This window comes from Pipistrellus hanaki (assembly GCF_964339955.1).
Source record: "Pipistrellus hanaki genome assembly, chromosome: 5".
Taxonomy (NCBI): domain Eukaryota; kingdom Metazoa; phylum Chordata; class Mammalia; order Chiroptera; family Vespertilionidae; genus Pipistrellus; species Pipistrellus hanaki.
Genome location: NC_140507.1, coordinates 2,912,662 through 2,926,817, shown reverse-complemented (window position 1 = coordinate 2,926,817; position 14,156 = coordinate 2,912,662). Strand labels below are relative to the sequence as shown.

Below are 14,156 nucleotides of genomic sequence, written 5' to 3'. Positions count from 1 at the left end.
TTCATGACCAGGAGGCGGGGCTTAAGGTCCAGTTTTCTCTTCGCGCCGTTGCCTGGGACACCGCGTCTCCTGGCCACGTGACTCCCGAGGCATCCTTGGAACCTGCGCAGCGCCCACTAGCACCTTTGCAGCTAATTCTCCAGTCTGCACCGTTCTTTCCTCGGTGCCACAAAGCCGGCTCCTCCCTCCTGGCAGGCCGTGCTTGACCTCGTATGACCCCCTCCCTCTGGGCCCCATCCCTTGCCCGGGTACAGAGTAAAGGGGAGCTGGACCCAGCTGGTGTCCAGTCTTTAAGGCCAGCCCGGCCTGGCCACCCTCTGAGTCTAGGAGGAAAGACAAGCTCTGCATGGTTATGGCAGGTGGAGCGCCTGCTTAGGCTCAGGAATGCCAAGGGGCAGTGGCTTTCACCACCTCCTCCTCACCGCTGTCTGATTCCTGCAAGGCCCTCTGTGACAGCGACGTCACCGGGCCCAGGTTTGCGCACAAGCACCGTTGCAGTCAGGCGCAGAGGGTAAACTGAGGATCGACAGGGGCAGGGACCCTGTGCGCAAGCCCCCTCTCTGGAGGGGGTGCTCCAGGCCCGTTGCCCAGCGCCTGGCACACGGTGGGCTCTGAACCTTTCTCGAATGAAGAGCCGCACCTGTTAGCGTGTGCGTCACCGGCGGAGAAGCTCCGGGGACCACAGGGCCGCTCCGGCTCGGCCGCGGTGCGGGCGCTGAGTCAGAGCCGCAGGCGCAGCCGGGAGGGGAGGGGGCGCGGGCTGCGGAGCGGAGGGGGATCGCGGGGAGCGGAGGGTGCGGGAGGGGAGGGGGGCGCGGGAGGGGGCCCTGAGCCGCTGACGTGCGCCGGGGTCCGTGTGGCCGGCGGCGGCGGCGGCGCGCAGCGGCTCTGGGTCCCCGGCGAGGACGCGCCCGCACCTCCCCGCACCTCCCCGCGCCCCGCGCCCCGCGGAGAGGCCGCCGGCGCGGAGTCCAGCCGCGTCCTCTCCAGCTCCTGCCGCTCCCGGAGCCGCCATGGCCCCGGCCCTCCGGCTGCGCGCCAGCCGCGTCCTCTGGCTCGCCTGCGCCCTGCACCTGGCCCCCGCGGCGGTGGCCGCAGGTAAGGCGCCCGGGGCCGCCACCCGCTCCCCGCGCCCCGCGCCCCGGCCGTGCGGGAGCCTGGGCTGCTCGCACCCCCACCCCCGTGCTGCGGGGACCCCGCCGGCTGGGTGCCGGAAGCCCTCTCCTCTCCCCCTCCCCAGAAGACGTCTCCCCACTGGAGGGGGACCCCCTCGCCCCCCGCTTTTCGCTGCCACGCATCTGGGCCCTGCGCTGCCCTCGGAACGGTGCGCGGTAACCGCGAATCCCACCCGATGCTGGGGACCTGGCAGCCGATGGGGGTGGGGGGCGGTGCGGGGAGGGGGGCGGGTATGTGCGGGGTCAGCCATCACATAACAGCCAGGCTGCCCGCGGAGCAGCAGTCTCTGCTGTAAAACGTCTCCTCACCCGGAGAGCCCTGCGCCCTATCTGTGTTGGATTGCGGGCAGGGATGCGATTTCAAAGCCCAGCCTCCCCCTTCCTCTCTATATTTCCAAATATTTCCAAAATGGACCCCGGGTAGGTTCCGCAGGGCCCACCCCATGTCCCTGGTCCCTCCCCTACCATCTACTTCCCTCCCTTCCCCCCTCCCTTGGCTCCTGCCACCCCCTCACCCCCCCCCACCCCCCTTGCTGGAAAGTCTGCACCACATTTTCGAATTCATTTTCGCAGAAAAAAAGGATTGTCCAGGCTGGAGAGCTGTGGGGGAACAGTTGGGATTTGGACGGTTATGGGAGGGGATGTTAAATATTACCTAACAATTTCATTCACACACACACACCCACACACACACAATTTTACAGAATGGGAGAGAGAGGAAGGCAATTCCGTGCAACACAAGCCACAGGTAAAACCAGAACTTGGACCTCAGCGATGGAATAAGAGAATTCTGTACGTGGCCAGGATCACCTGCCTCCCCTGGAGATGCAGATAGCAATGGCCTCCTGTCCATGGGGTTTACCTGTCCAGATCAATGTGGCCTAAATGACAAAAAAAAAAAAAAAAAAGGGAATTATTTGCAAGTCCTGTGTGGTTCCCAGACTGGCCTACTGTACCCACATATGGTCCAAACAGCTGGGAGTGGGGAGGGGGAAACCCGCGGGGACACATAGAGGCTCGGATGCCCGTCCACCGGCCTGGGTTCCTGCACCAGGGGAGGAGTCAGAAGTCTGTGCCCTGGACCGTCAAAGAGTAACCCAGACGTCACAGGTGCCCAGAGTACACTGCGAAAGGCTGATGTAGCCATATTCTAGAATGTTCAGGGCTCCACACACTTTTGCCAGAGAAAGGTGTATGCTCCCAGGGCTTGCTGGTGGGTGGGTGTTGCTTTGTGGCAGTTACCGCGTTCCTTCTGCCGTGGCCCTGCCAGCTCTCGGTCTCTCAGGACCCGCTGGTGCCCGCTAAGCCAGGCCGTCAGGGCTCTGTCCCTGGGCTCTCAAACTGGCAAAGATAGAATTCGCTGCGTGGGGTACCAGGACCTGAGCTTGGTTCCTCCAGGCAAGCCTTCGTGGTCCCTTCCCGCCTGGGTGTCCTGGAGCCTTCCCAGAGCCCTCAGGCAGAGGGACGGCATCACGGGAGCCGTGAAACACCTGCTCTAAGAAATGCTCCATGTCGGGCCTCAGACTGAAGGGTCAAGGACGTATCTCCATGGCAGGCTCCATCCCTGGCGCTGGCCAGGGCGTGAGTGTGTGCAGGAGGCAACCCATGGATGTGTCTCTCTCACAGGGTGTTTCTCTCTCTCTGACTCTCCCCTTCCCTTCCACTCTCTCTAAAAAAAAAAAAAAAAAGAAGAAGAAGAAGAAAAAGAAAAGAAAAATGTTCTCTGGTGAGGGTTATCAGCAGCAACAAAATGCATAAGAAAAGTGCCCTTGGAGGCATTTTGTGTCTGCACAGGTAGGGGTCTCCCAGGAGCTGTTCCAGGGTCCGCCACAATGTCTGCTGTAGGCACAGCCCCTCCCTCCCGTCCCTCCTCCTCCCAGCTGAGCCCGCCCTCCCGGTTCCATTGCCCTGGCAACGGATCTGCGTCTGGTGCTGACATACGCAGTGACGCACGCTGTCCCTGCAGATGCTGGATGGCCATTCACAGGCAGCCAGCCCAACGTCCCTGCCGCCCGCCAGCCCTGCTCCCCGCCATGCTCCTTGCCTGGGGGTGGGCAGGAGCCAGAGGGTGAAGGAGGGGGTGGTCTCTTACCCGAGCACCTCTTGTCTGCACAGGCCAGCCAGCGGGAGGGAGAGAGATCTCAGCCGGTTCTGCTCCCTGACCACAGGGAGTGGGGTGATCCCAGGGTGCTCAGGGTCCCTCCATGGAAAACACGCCCCTTACCTTCTGGGGGCAGCTTCTGCCACAGCATCTGGAAACCCCTCTCGGGGACATGGGCGGGGGCATTCTGTTTGCCCTGCACCAATCCAAGAGAGCGGGCAGCGGTGGGCACTCCTGAGCAGCGGCTGCCAGGGTTCCTCCTCTGGCGGCCGGCAGTCCCCTCTCATGGCTGAGATGCAAGGCCAGGAGGGCCAGGCCATGCCATGCACACGCTCTGGAAGGTAAGTCTGGGACACTGGGAAGAGCATGTGATTCGGAGTCCGCCAGGCCCCGGTTTGAGTCCCAGCTTGACAATGAACTAGCCATAGGACTCTCGGGCGAGTCAGCTGAGCTGCCTGGGCCTCAGTTTCTCCCCCGGTCAAGTAGAGTAACAGAAGCCAGCCCAGAGGGTGGCCCTGTTGTTCCTGCCACGTCCCCTCCTCCCCCGCTTCCTCAAACGCAGTTTGTGTTTCTGGGCTCCTAGGCCTGTACGAGCTGCGCCTCGTCTCGGACGGCCCCGTCACCACGGGGGCGGAGGTGAAGGTCACGGCCAGCCTGGGGGCCAAGGACAACGGCAGCCTGGTCCTGCCCGCCGGCGCCCGCGCCTTCCGCTTCCACTGGGTGCACAGCCCGCTGCTGCTCACGGGGAAGACGGACGAGGCTTTCCGGTCCTCCATCCGCGCCGTGGGCTCCGTGCCCGGGGACTTCCCCGTCTCCGTGTGGGTTACCGCCGACGACTGCCACGCCTGCAAGCCCGTGGCGCGCAGCCTGGTCGTCCTCTCCTTCACAGGTGGGGCCTCCTGTCGGCTCATCTGCCTGCAGATGCGGGTGCGGGGGGCCGTCCAGCCTGGCGGTAACGACAGACGCGCAGACTAGACCCCTGACTCCTCTGCGGTCGGTTAACAAAGGCCCCGCCCGGCCCTCATGGCTCCGGGGTTGCGTGTCGACCTGTGAACCAGGAGGAGGTCACGGTTCCATCCCCGTCAGGGCACAGGCCCCGGTTTCGGGCTCGATCCCCAGGGTGGGAGGCAGCCAGTCCATGATTCTCTTTCATCGTTGCGGTTTCTCTCTCTCCCTCTGTCTTTGAAATCCATAAAAGTATGTTAAAAACAAAACAGAAACAAAGGATCAGAAGAGGGTAACGCTGGCAGGGCCGTGCTGAAACCGGCACTCAGAGCGCCTGCTGCTCCTGGGGCCGGAGTGAACGCGGCCCCGTGGAGAGCAGCGGGTCAGCATGTAAACGCTATTCTACATCCGGCCCGCTCATTTCCGTTCTCTCTCCTCCACCGCCCTCCCCCCTCCAGAAGGCCCCTGCTCTCCTGGAATTCACAACCTTTTCAATCACCTGCCTTCAGGAAATAGCCCCCGTGTGGGCGATGCTGTATGCACAGGGGTGTTCATGGCAGTGGTGTTCATAAGAGTAGAAGATAGAGGCCGGGACCGGTTTGGCTCAGTGGATAGAGCGTCGGCCTGCGGACTGAAAGGTCCCAGGTTCGATTCCGGGCAAGGGCATGTACCTTGGTTGCGGGCACATCCCCAGTAGGGGGTGTGCAAGAGGCAGCCAATCGATGATTCTCTCTCATCGATGTTTCTAACTCTCTATCCCTCTCTCTTCCTCTCTGTGAAAAATCAATAAAATATATTTTAAAAAAATAAAATAAAATAAAAAATAAATAAAAAAAAAAAGAGTAGAAGATAGAGACAAGCCAAGAATTCAGCCATGAGGGGGATGGTTAAGTATACTGACATTTTTTTAAAATATATTTTTACTGATTTTTCACAGAGAGGAAGGGAGAGGGATAGACAGAAACATGGATGAGAGAGAAACGTCGATCAGCCGCCTCCTGACCGGCATTGAACCCGGGACCCTTTGGTCCGCAGTCTGACGCTCTATGCACTGAGCCAAACCAGTCAGAGCAATATACTGACATAGTTTGTGTAATGAACAATAATGACCTTTACATTGATTGAGTTTGGAGTTTGTAATGTCCTGGGAGGACACTCATGCTTGTAAAATTTTATTTATTTATTTATTTATAAACATATTTTTATTGATTTCAGAGAGGAAGGAGAGAGAGAGAGAGAGAGAGAGAGAGAGAGAGAGAGAAACATCAATGATGAGAGAGAATCATGCATGAGTCGGCTGCCTCCTGCATGCCCCCACTGGGGGCGGAGCCCGGAATCCGGGCATGTGCCTTTGACTGGAATCAAACCTGGGACCTCTCAGTCCCCAGGCTGACACTCTATCCACTGAGCCAAACCATCAAGGGCCTTGTAAAATTTTAAAAAGCAAAACAGCTGGTGTGGCTCAAGGGTTGAACATCGACCTCTGAACCAGGAGGTCATGGTTCAGTTTTCGGTCAGGGCACATGCTGGGGTTGTGGGTTCGATCCCCAGTAGGGGGAGCGCAGGAGGCAGCTGATCAATGATTCTTTCTCATTATTGATATTTCTATCCCTCTTTCCCTCTCCTCTCCTCCTGAAATCAATAAAAATGTGTTTTTAAAAAAGCAAAACAAAATTTTATAACCAGTTTGATCTGTTGTGTTTAATATAGATATACACTTGCGCACTCAAAATGTGTGTGAGTGATAAGAATTTTCTTTCTCCTTTTCAGCATTTTCCAAATGAGCACCATTGAGCACACCTTACCCTTTGGCTTTATGCTGGAGAGAAAAAAAAAAAAAAATCAGCTCTTCCATTGCTTTTAGAGGACACAGCACAGAGGTCCCCCCAGACCATGGTGAGGTGGTCCATAGACCTGCTCATTCTTTTTTTCTTTAAAAAAAAAATATATTTTATTGATTTTTTTACAGAGAGGAAGAGAGAGGGATAGAGAGCTAGAAACATCGACCAGCTACCTCCTGCACACTCCCTACTGGAGATGTGCCCGCAACCAAGATACATGCCCTTGACCGGAATCGAACCTGGGACCTTTCAGTCCGCAGATCGACGCTCTATCCACTGAGCCAAACCGGTTTCATTCTTTAAGGCCCATGTGATACTGTGAAGAACTTCCCAGAAGCCACTTCCTTCTCATTCTGGGCATCTTTTGTGCCAGAAAGGCCAGGGCCCTGTAGAAAGGGGTGCGGGCGGAAGCTCTGCCCGTCCCCCCGGCTGTGGGTCTCCACGCTGTCCACCAGCGGGCGCCATGACTGGGGGGACGAGCGCCTGTGTGTGCAGTGACCGGCAGGTCCCCTCTCGCACCCAGCTCTGACAGCCGGAAGGTCAGGTGTGTGTGGGGGGGAGGGGACGGCCGCTCCGCCTAGCGGCCCTGGGGTCACTCCTGGCTCCGCCCTCCCGGCCCCTCCGTGGACCCACCCTCCCTCGGCGGCCCTCTCTCCCAGAGTCCATCGTGGGGAAACTGGTCATCGCCCAGAACGAGTCCCTGCCCTGGCCCAGCAGCTACCGCTTCAAGATGGTCTTTAAAGCGTCCTTCCTCCTCCACGACCCCAGCGACTTCTTCCGGAACGCCTCCTTTCTCTACAACTGGGACTTCGGAGACCGGTATGTCCCTGTCCCTGGGCGCCCCGGCCCTGGGCCCGCGCTGGCCCCGCGGTCCCCGCAGGGGCCTGTCCCGTCCCGCCTCCACCCACTCCCTCTCGCGCACCGCACTCTTCCCTTGAGCCTGCTCAGTGGCAAGCTTGGGGTGCGTGGGGACCCGTGGGGAGTCTCCGGGGACCTCGTGGAGGGGGTCACTGGTGCCCCGAACAGCCCTGTGAGGAAGGCCGAGGTCGGCAGGGTTTCTCTCCATGTGGCTTCGGAGGGGCCTGTGCCGGCCTCCTTTCCCCCTCCTCCTCCTCTGCAAACCAGCCAGGCTGCAGGGGCAGGTGGGGAGGAGCCCAGGCAGCCCCCGGGCGCCCCGAGTTCATGCAAAGGGGGGTGCTCAGTGGACACCCCTCGCCCACTGGAGTTCCCCCAAGCCCCTGGCCCCCAGTCCACGTGCTGAGCCTGTGATCCCCTGGGGCGAGGAGGGGGTGGGGAGGGCTCCTGAGCCTTCGATGAACCTGGGAAGCGTGTGGGCTCTGAGGGCTGATGTCCTGGGCGAGCCTGGCCCACATCTGTCCGCGAGGGACGCTGAGGTTTGGAAGGCGGTCGCCGAGGCCTGTCACGTGACTTCTTAGAGTCACTTCTGTCCCCTGTCTCCCCCCTGTCACCTCACAGCACCCAGATGGTGACGGAAGACCCCACCGTCTATTATAAACGCTCGATCATGGGCACCTTCACCGTGAAGCTCAAAGTGGTGGCCACGTGGGAGCAGGCGGCGCCGGCGGCCGGGAAGGGCCTCGTGCAGAAGACGGGGCACTTCTCAGACTCGATGAAGCTGCAGGGTGGGTCCCGGGGGGTGGAGGATGGGGGGCGGGGTGCAGGTTCCGCCTCGGCCTCTGGCCCCGGGCACAAGGCACGGGCAGAAACACCGAAACCCTGGCTTTGGCAAGAGGGCGCTCACGCAGCTGCGCCTGGGAGCCCCGAGACCTCTGACCTTGGGCACCAGGTCTCACGGGCCCTCTGCCTTTCAGAACACCTTCGGGACATCCAGGTCGTGGGGCCCAGTCAAATTGAAGCCTTCCAGGAGGTGACAATGACCTTGAAATTCATGGGGAGGTGAGTGAGCCCCAGAGTGCACTCTGTGACCTGTGGCCCCGCCGCTCTCCCTCCACAGACGTCCTGAGCCTGCTCCAGATCCCGAGGGGGGGCAAGTCTGGGGGCTCTTGGAAGGCTGGTGCTAACCGGCCCCTTGGCTGTGCCCCGGGAGAGCCGTGGGCACCGCTCCATTCTCAGGGTGCAGGGGAGAGGGCACTGGCCTTTCGGGCTGTCTGCAGGGTGGGCATCAGGGCAAAGGCCGATGAGCGAGGGTCCCCTTCACGAAAGGCCCTCCGTTTGTGTCTCGGGCCTGCGGTCCAGCCCCCGGAAGCCAGCCATCCTGGGGAGGACGGGGCCCAGCTCTTGGCAAGAGGGCGTTCGGCTGAGGGTAGTGAGTGACACGACAGGGAGAGGCCGGGGGTGCTTGCCCCAGGAGGGTGGGCAGAGCTGCCAGAGGGCAGCAGCTGGGGCCCAGCCCTCCAAGGGGAAGACCAGTTCCCCCACGGGACAGGCTGGAGGGAGGATGAGCGGAGTGGCGGAGGAGGACACACAGTGGGGGTGGCTGGTGAGGCCTCAGGAGGCTGCGGGGCAGGGCAGGCACCTGGAGAATGGGCTGGGAACCAGGGCCTTGGCAGCCTGGTTCTCGAATGTGTGCGTTACCCGAGCCTGGGATTGTGCGAGATGGGACCCCTCGCCTGGCGTTCCTTAGACCTGCGCCTCCCCGCTCGGAGCCCATTCTCAACCCACCCCAAGCCGACCTCCCCTTCCGGATCCTCCTCAGAGGCCACCTCCTCCGGGAGGCTCGCCCAGCACGCCACACGCCTCACTGGGCATTCCCTCGGCCTCCCCCAGCGGCCCGGGCGGGCGGGCCGTTTGCCTCCTCGCGGCCTGGCATCCCCTCGGGGTCCCCACCGCCATCCACGGCCGCCCCCCAGTCCGGAAGGGGTCCTGTCTGGAAAGGTCACGGCATTCAGGGCCGCCTGGCCCTTCCTGGGCGTGGTCTGTGCCCACACACTCCTTGCCCAGCCTTCTCTGAGCCGCGGCCTGCCTCCCCCGCAGCCCCCCGCTGAACGTGTGCTGGAGGGTCCAGCTGGAGTGCTTCCCGCTGATGGAAGAGGACTGTCGCCGGGAGTCGGTGACTGGCACCGTCTACAACATGACCGTCATCCTCATGGACCCCGGGGACTACTGCATCAACATCCGGGGCCAGAACGCCGTCAGCATTACCTATGTGTACCACAGGGTCCAGGTGTGGTCCCCCTGTAAGTGACACCTCCCTCCTGCTCCTGCCAACCCCTCTAACCCTAGAATCACCGAGAACCTAATGATCACCCAATACCATTGTCCGTCTGCCCGTACCTGCCCCCCCCCCCCCCAACCTGCACCAGCGCCACCACCAGCCAGCTCTAGCACCATTCATTCTAGGTGGTGCTTCCTTCTGGCCTTTCCCGGGGGGGGGGGGGTGGTGGTGGTGGTGGTGGTGGTGGTGGTGGTGGTGGTGAGGGGCTGGTCTTCCCTAGGAGAGTCCTTGGAGGGCTGGGCCTTGGCTGCTGACCTCTGCAGCTCCGCCCACTGTTGTGGGGCAAAAGCCACCCTTGACCCCACCGCTAGCAGCAACAACAGCCAGCTCAGCACCACCGGCCCACCTGGCCGGCACCATGACCACATGCACTGCCGATACCTCCCAGCTCTGTAACTGCTGCTCCCATCTGCACTGCCATTAACACCCCTCCTGCCAGGCCACGCCACTTGGACCAATGCCACCACGGCCATGGCACCCCAGCGTCTCCGCTCTCTAGCTGCCACCGCCATTGTCACCCACATCCCTTCCACGTTACCAGTGCCACATGTGTCCCCAACATGAACACGCCCACACAAAATGAGCCACCATGATCCCCATCTCCTATTTACCCCCATCTCCCCAGCACGTGGCCTCTGTCATGATACTGTTGCCACGTGCAACTTGGTTTTTGTGAAATTCTGGATTTTCCTTTTGAAGTTTCCTAGTTGGGATGCATATACATAAGAACAAGGCTCTGGTGGGGTTAATATTCTCTCTTCTGTGGCCTTTTGAGAGTTAGCATTCAATACCAAATACTTGGGTTTGTGACTTCACCCTTTCTCACTCTCAGTCTTCCAGCCGGCTAGCTTTGCTTTCCCTTATCTCTATGCCATACTGACCTCCATGATGATGGGATTTATCATCTTCATGATCCTGAAGAATACTGGTCAACAGAAGGACGTGGTGGAGGTGGGTGCTAAGGAGGGTGGGAGGTTGGACATCTAGGTCCTGAGAGGAGGAGGATGGAGAGGTTGTATGGAGAGACATGGGGGCAAGGCCAGAGGGCTTGCAAGGGTCTGGATCCAGGGCAAGACCCTGGGGCTGGGGGAGATGTACCCAAGAGGCATGCATAGACCAGGCAAAATTCTTAATTTGGCTTCTTCCCATCTGACTTACCTCTTGCTAGGCAGCTGTGCCCAGGGGCTAGTAAGGGAGAGGGGCACTGAAAGAGGGATCCCCAGGAAGCAGAAAAGCCCAGGGCACAGTGGCGAGCTGTGCGGTGCCAGAAAGGTTTTTGTAGATGCTGCCACTAGGCAGCTGAGCTCGTAAGGCCACCTAATGAGGCTCCTGGTGGGTGGGTGATTGACCCTCGGGGTTTTGTTCATCATAGGTGTCTGACTTTGACTTTCCCCCCATGTCTGACAAGAACCCGGAGGCCCCCGTGTCTGACAAGGACCCGGAGCCCAAGAACCCGGAGCCCCCCGTGTCTGACCAGAACCCAGAGCCCCTTACTGAGGCCAAGTGCTGCCCGATGTGCTGCGTGCCCTTCCTGCAGGAGACCCCGTCTGAGTACCTGGAGGTCGCCCGAGAGAACCACGAGCTGCTGCCACCCCTCGCTAAGTCTGTCAAAACGTTCACAGTGTGAGCACTCCCCACCCAGCCTCCGCTTTAACTAACTGCCGACTCCACGCTTTCTGCAGGAGGTGCCTGCCACCCAGCAGGAGCGGTTCATGTGTGCGGAGCCCTCTGCCCTGGCCATCCGTCCATCTGTACAGTCCAGCTGCTGCCACAAGCCCCCTCGGTCACACTCCCCACCCATCTGTCCACCTGTCCAACCCAGCCACTGCTGTAAGCACCTCTCAAGTCCTCCCCACCCCTCACCTCTGAAGAGACTGGGTACCTTCTCTCTCCGGGTGTGCTTGGCTGACCCTACCCGATCCTCCCATGTTGGCATGTCTGCTGGCCACGTGGTTCGAGCTTTCCTCCCCCAGGTACCCCTATCTGGGTCAGAGACCTAGGAGGAAGACCACAAACGATTAGGGATACATCCCAAAAGGTCATGCATAGAGACAAGCACACACACACACACACACACACACACACACACGTGCCACACAGATATCTTGGACGACCTTTGTATTGTTCAGCCGGTTGCTGGGATGTACCCTGAATTAGAACAAAGATGAAATCTGACCCCCACTGGGCCCCAGTAGCTCCTGGGCCTGGTCCGTCCCTTTGTGAACTGTGTCTGCAGCTACCCGGCCCCATACTAAGGATGCCTGCTCCCTGCCTGCTTCCTGGGGGCTGGGAAGGGGCGGGGCTAATACTTGGTGAGAAGGAAGTGCTTCATAAAAGCACCTCCTTTCACGGAGGCCCTGTTCCCGTCCACCGAGAAGGCCTTGAAGCAAAAGAGAAGTGGAGCGGGCTGGGACGTGGGAGGGAGGGGACGTGGTGTGGCCGCCCAGATGCCCCCAGAGGAGCCTTGAGAAGGAAGAGGCAGGACTGGACACAAGCCCAGGCCTCTCCCCCGCGAACCAGTGGCCGGGGCAGGCAGAGAAGAGGGAGGGAGCAGGTTATGGTGCAGAGGAGAAGCACGAGGCCCCCGCCCACCGTGCAGGGGTGCCGGGAGCCACGTGGGCCTGTCTGGTGGGGGGAGGCCAGGGCGTGGGGGCGGCGCTCTGTGGCTGTGATTGTTGGCTCTGAGACTTTGCACAGAAAACACACCCGTGCAGCTGGTCCTCTGAAACACCGCCATTGTTGCTGAATAAAGCCCGCGTGCTCTGACTATAACCACGCACCTGCTGGGAGGCGGAGGCGCTTTCTTTTCCACGCGCGGCGTCTGAGTGGTTCTTGGCCCAGGCAGGGTGTCCTGGCGTGTGTGTCTCTGGTGATGTGGTCTGGATGGAGCTGCTGTCTGGGGCCTCAGGACCGGGTCAGTGATGCTCAATCTGCTGCTCGGGCCGCATCCTGATGAGGGTCTGATGAGGATCTCTCGGAGGAGGAGGGCTGTCAAGGCGCCCTCTGGTGACCAGTGTGCAGCTGAGCCTTTGACCTTGATGACCTTAACACACACACCTCCCCCACCCCCTTCCAGCGCATCCCTGTGACTCTGGCTTCCTCAGGCTGAGCTCTAGCTATTCCCCGTGCCAGATGCTCTTCCCTACAGGTGTCTCCCTCACCTTCTTCACTTTAAATATATATATATATATATATATATATATATATATATATATATATATATATATATATATGTTTTATTGAGTTTTAACAGAGAGGAAGAGAGAGGGATAGAGAGCTAGAAACATCGATGAGAGAGAATCATCCATCAGCTGCCTCTTGCACACCCCGCACCGGGGATATGCCTGCAACCAAGGTACCTGCCCTTGACTGGAATCGAACCTGGGGCCTTTTAGTCCGCAGGCAGACGCTCTCTCCACTGAGCCAAACGGGTTTCGGCACCTTCTTCACTTCTGTTCCCGTGCCCCCGCCTCGGTGAGGCTGACCCAGCCCTCCTGCCTCCCGTATCTTACCCCCCCCCCCCGCCCTTAAAAGCGCGGGTCACCTTCTAAGATCCTATTACTTTTACTAACTTACTTATCTCATCTGTCTCCTTCTGTAAAAGAAAAACTCCGAGAGCAAGGGCCTTTGCCTACTGCACTCACTAGTCCTAGTTTCAGCACCTAGAACAGCGGTCAGCAAACCTATCCGTCCACAGGGCCAACTATCAACAGGACAACGATGGACATTTCTTTGGAGAGCCACATTTTTTAAACTTAATCTTCTTCTAACATAGGCTCGCCCAGGCCGTGGTATTTTGTGGAAGAGCCACACTCAAGGGGCCAAAGGGCCGCCTGTGGCTCGAGGGCCGCAGTTTGCCGACCACAGACCTAGAACCATGCCTGGCACAAAGTAAGTGCTGGTGAAATATCACCAAGAAAAGGAGGGTGGAAAAGTCCCCCCCCCCAAGAGAAACTCATGTCCCCCCAATGTCTAGAACTCAAGAGAAGAAAGGGCACGTTCTGAGGAAAGGAACCCCTGTCTCCCCAGATTGTCCAGAAGGAAGCCCTGGTCTGGATCTTCTCTCCTGCACCCTGGAGAGAGGGACCATTGTGTGTGTGTGTGTGTGTGTGTGTGTGTGTGTGTGTGTGAGGGGGGCAGGGGGGAGGGGAGGGGAGTGTCCTTCCCGGCCTGGAGGACTTGGGACTGCCCCAAGCATGGCGGCATTTGAGAAACCAGCTCTGCTGCCTGTCCATCCTCAGAGCGGAAGCCACGGGGCTGGTTTCTGAGTGGGGCGCGGTGTTCTGTCCTGAGAGAGGGGGTGTCGGAAGGGGTGGGGGACGCAGCTGGAGTGTGGAGGGGGTACCAGGGCTGGAGAGGCCAAGCAGGGCCGGGACCTGCTGGGCCAGAGAGCTGTGGAGGAGCTGGGGCCGCCAGGCAGGGTCTGGGCCGCCATCGGCTCTTAACCCGGGGTGCCCCCACCCAAGGGGTCCGTGGAGAGCATTCGCGAACGTCCATGGGAGCAATCACATCCTGGCTGTTACAAGCCTCCAATAGCATCGTGCATTTCCTTTCGCCGTGGATACAGACGAAGATCGGCGGCGGCGGTGGCAGTGGCCACAAGGAGGCCGTTGGGAGAAGGCACACACACACCTGTGTGTCGCAGCCTCATTGCCGGGGACCTCACAGGAGCACCTGTGCGGGTGGTGTCCTCAGCTGCTGTTTTCCTGCGGAGGGCCTCATTTCTCTATCAGATACCGTATAGTCACTGCTTTCATATCCGTATTTCAGTAAAATTGGTTTACTTTGTAATCCTATTACTTTACATGCTTTCAAAACATTATTCTGAGGGCTTGAGTGGGCTAGAGGGGGGCTTATGGCGCCTGGGGCCCTGCTTTCTTCCAGCCATAGGGAAGGAA

General features: G+C 59.6%; 1 protein-coding gene across 1 annotated transcript; it reads left to right on the top strand.

The window, feature by feature from the left end:
- The first annotated feature begins 535 nt into the window (after nt 1–535).
- On the top strand, nt 536–12,057 carry TMEM130 (transmembrane protein 130). Its single transcript, XM_084886187.1, has 8 exons — nt 536–1,098; nt 3,860–4,165; nt 6,722–6,881; nt 7,539–7,705; nt 7,895–7,979; nt 9,018–9,220; nt 10,091–10,209; nt 10,667–12,057. The coding sequence occupies exons 1-8, from the start codon at nt 1,014–1,016 to the stop codon at nt 10,883–10,885; spliced, it is 1,344 nt and encodes a 447-aa protein (XP_084742313.1). The 5' UTR covers nt 536–1,013; the 3' UTR covers nt 10,886–12,057.
- The last annotated feature ends 2,099 nt before the right edge of the window (nt 12,058–14,156 follow it).

Coding starts and splice junctions, on each gene's coding strand:
- TMEM130 (XM_084886187.1), top strand. CDS start 1,014: ATGGCCCCGGCCCTCCGGCTGCGCGCCAGCCGCGTCCTCTGGCTCGCC. Junction 7,706..7,894: donor AGACTCGATGAAGCTGCAGG/GTGGGTCCCGGG, acceptor TCTGCCTTTCAG/AACACCTTCGGGACATCCAG. Junction 7,980..9,017: donor ACCTTGAAATTCATGGGGAG/GTGAGTGAGCCC, acceptor CCTCCCCCGCAG/CCCCCCGCTGAACGTGTGCT.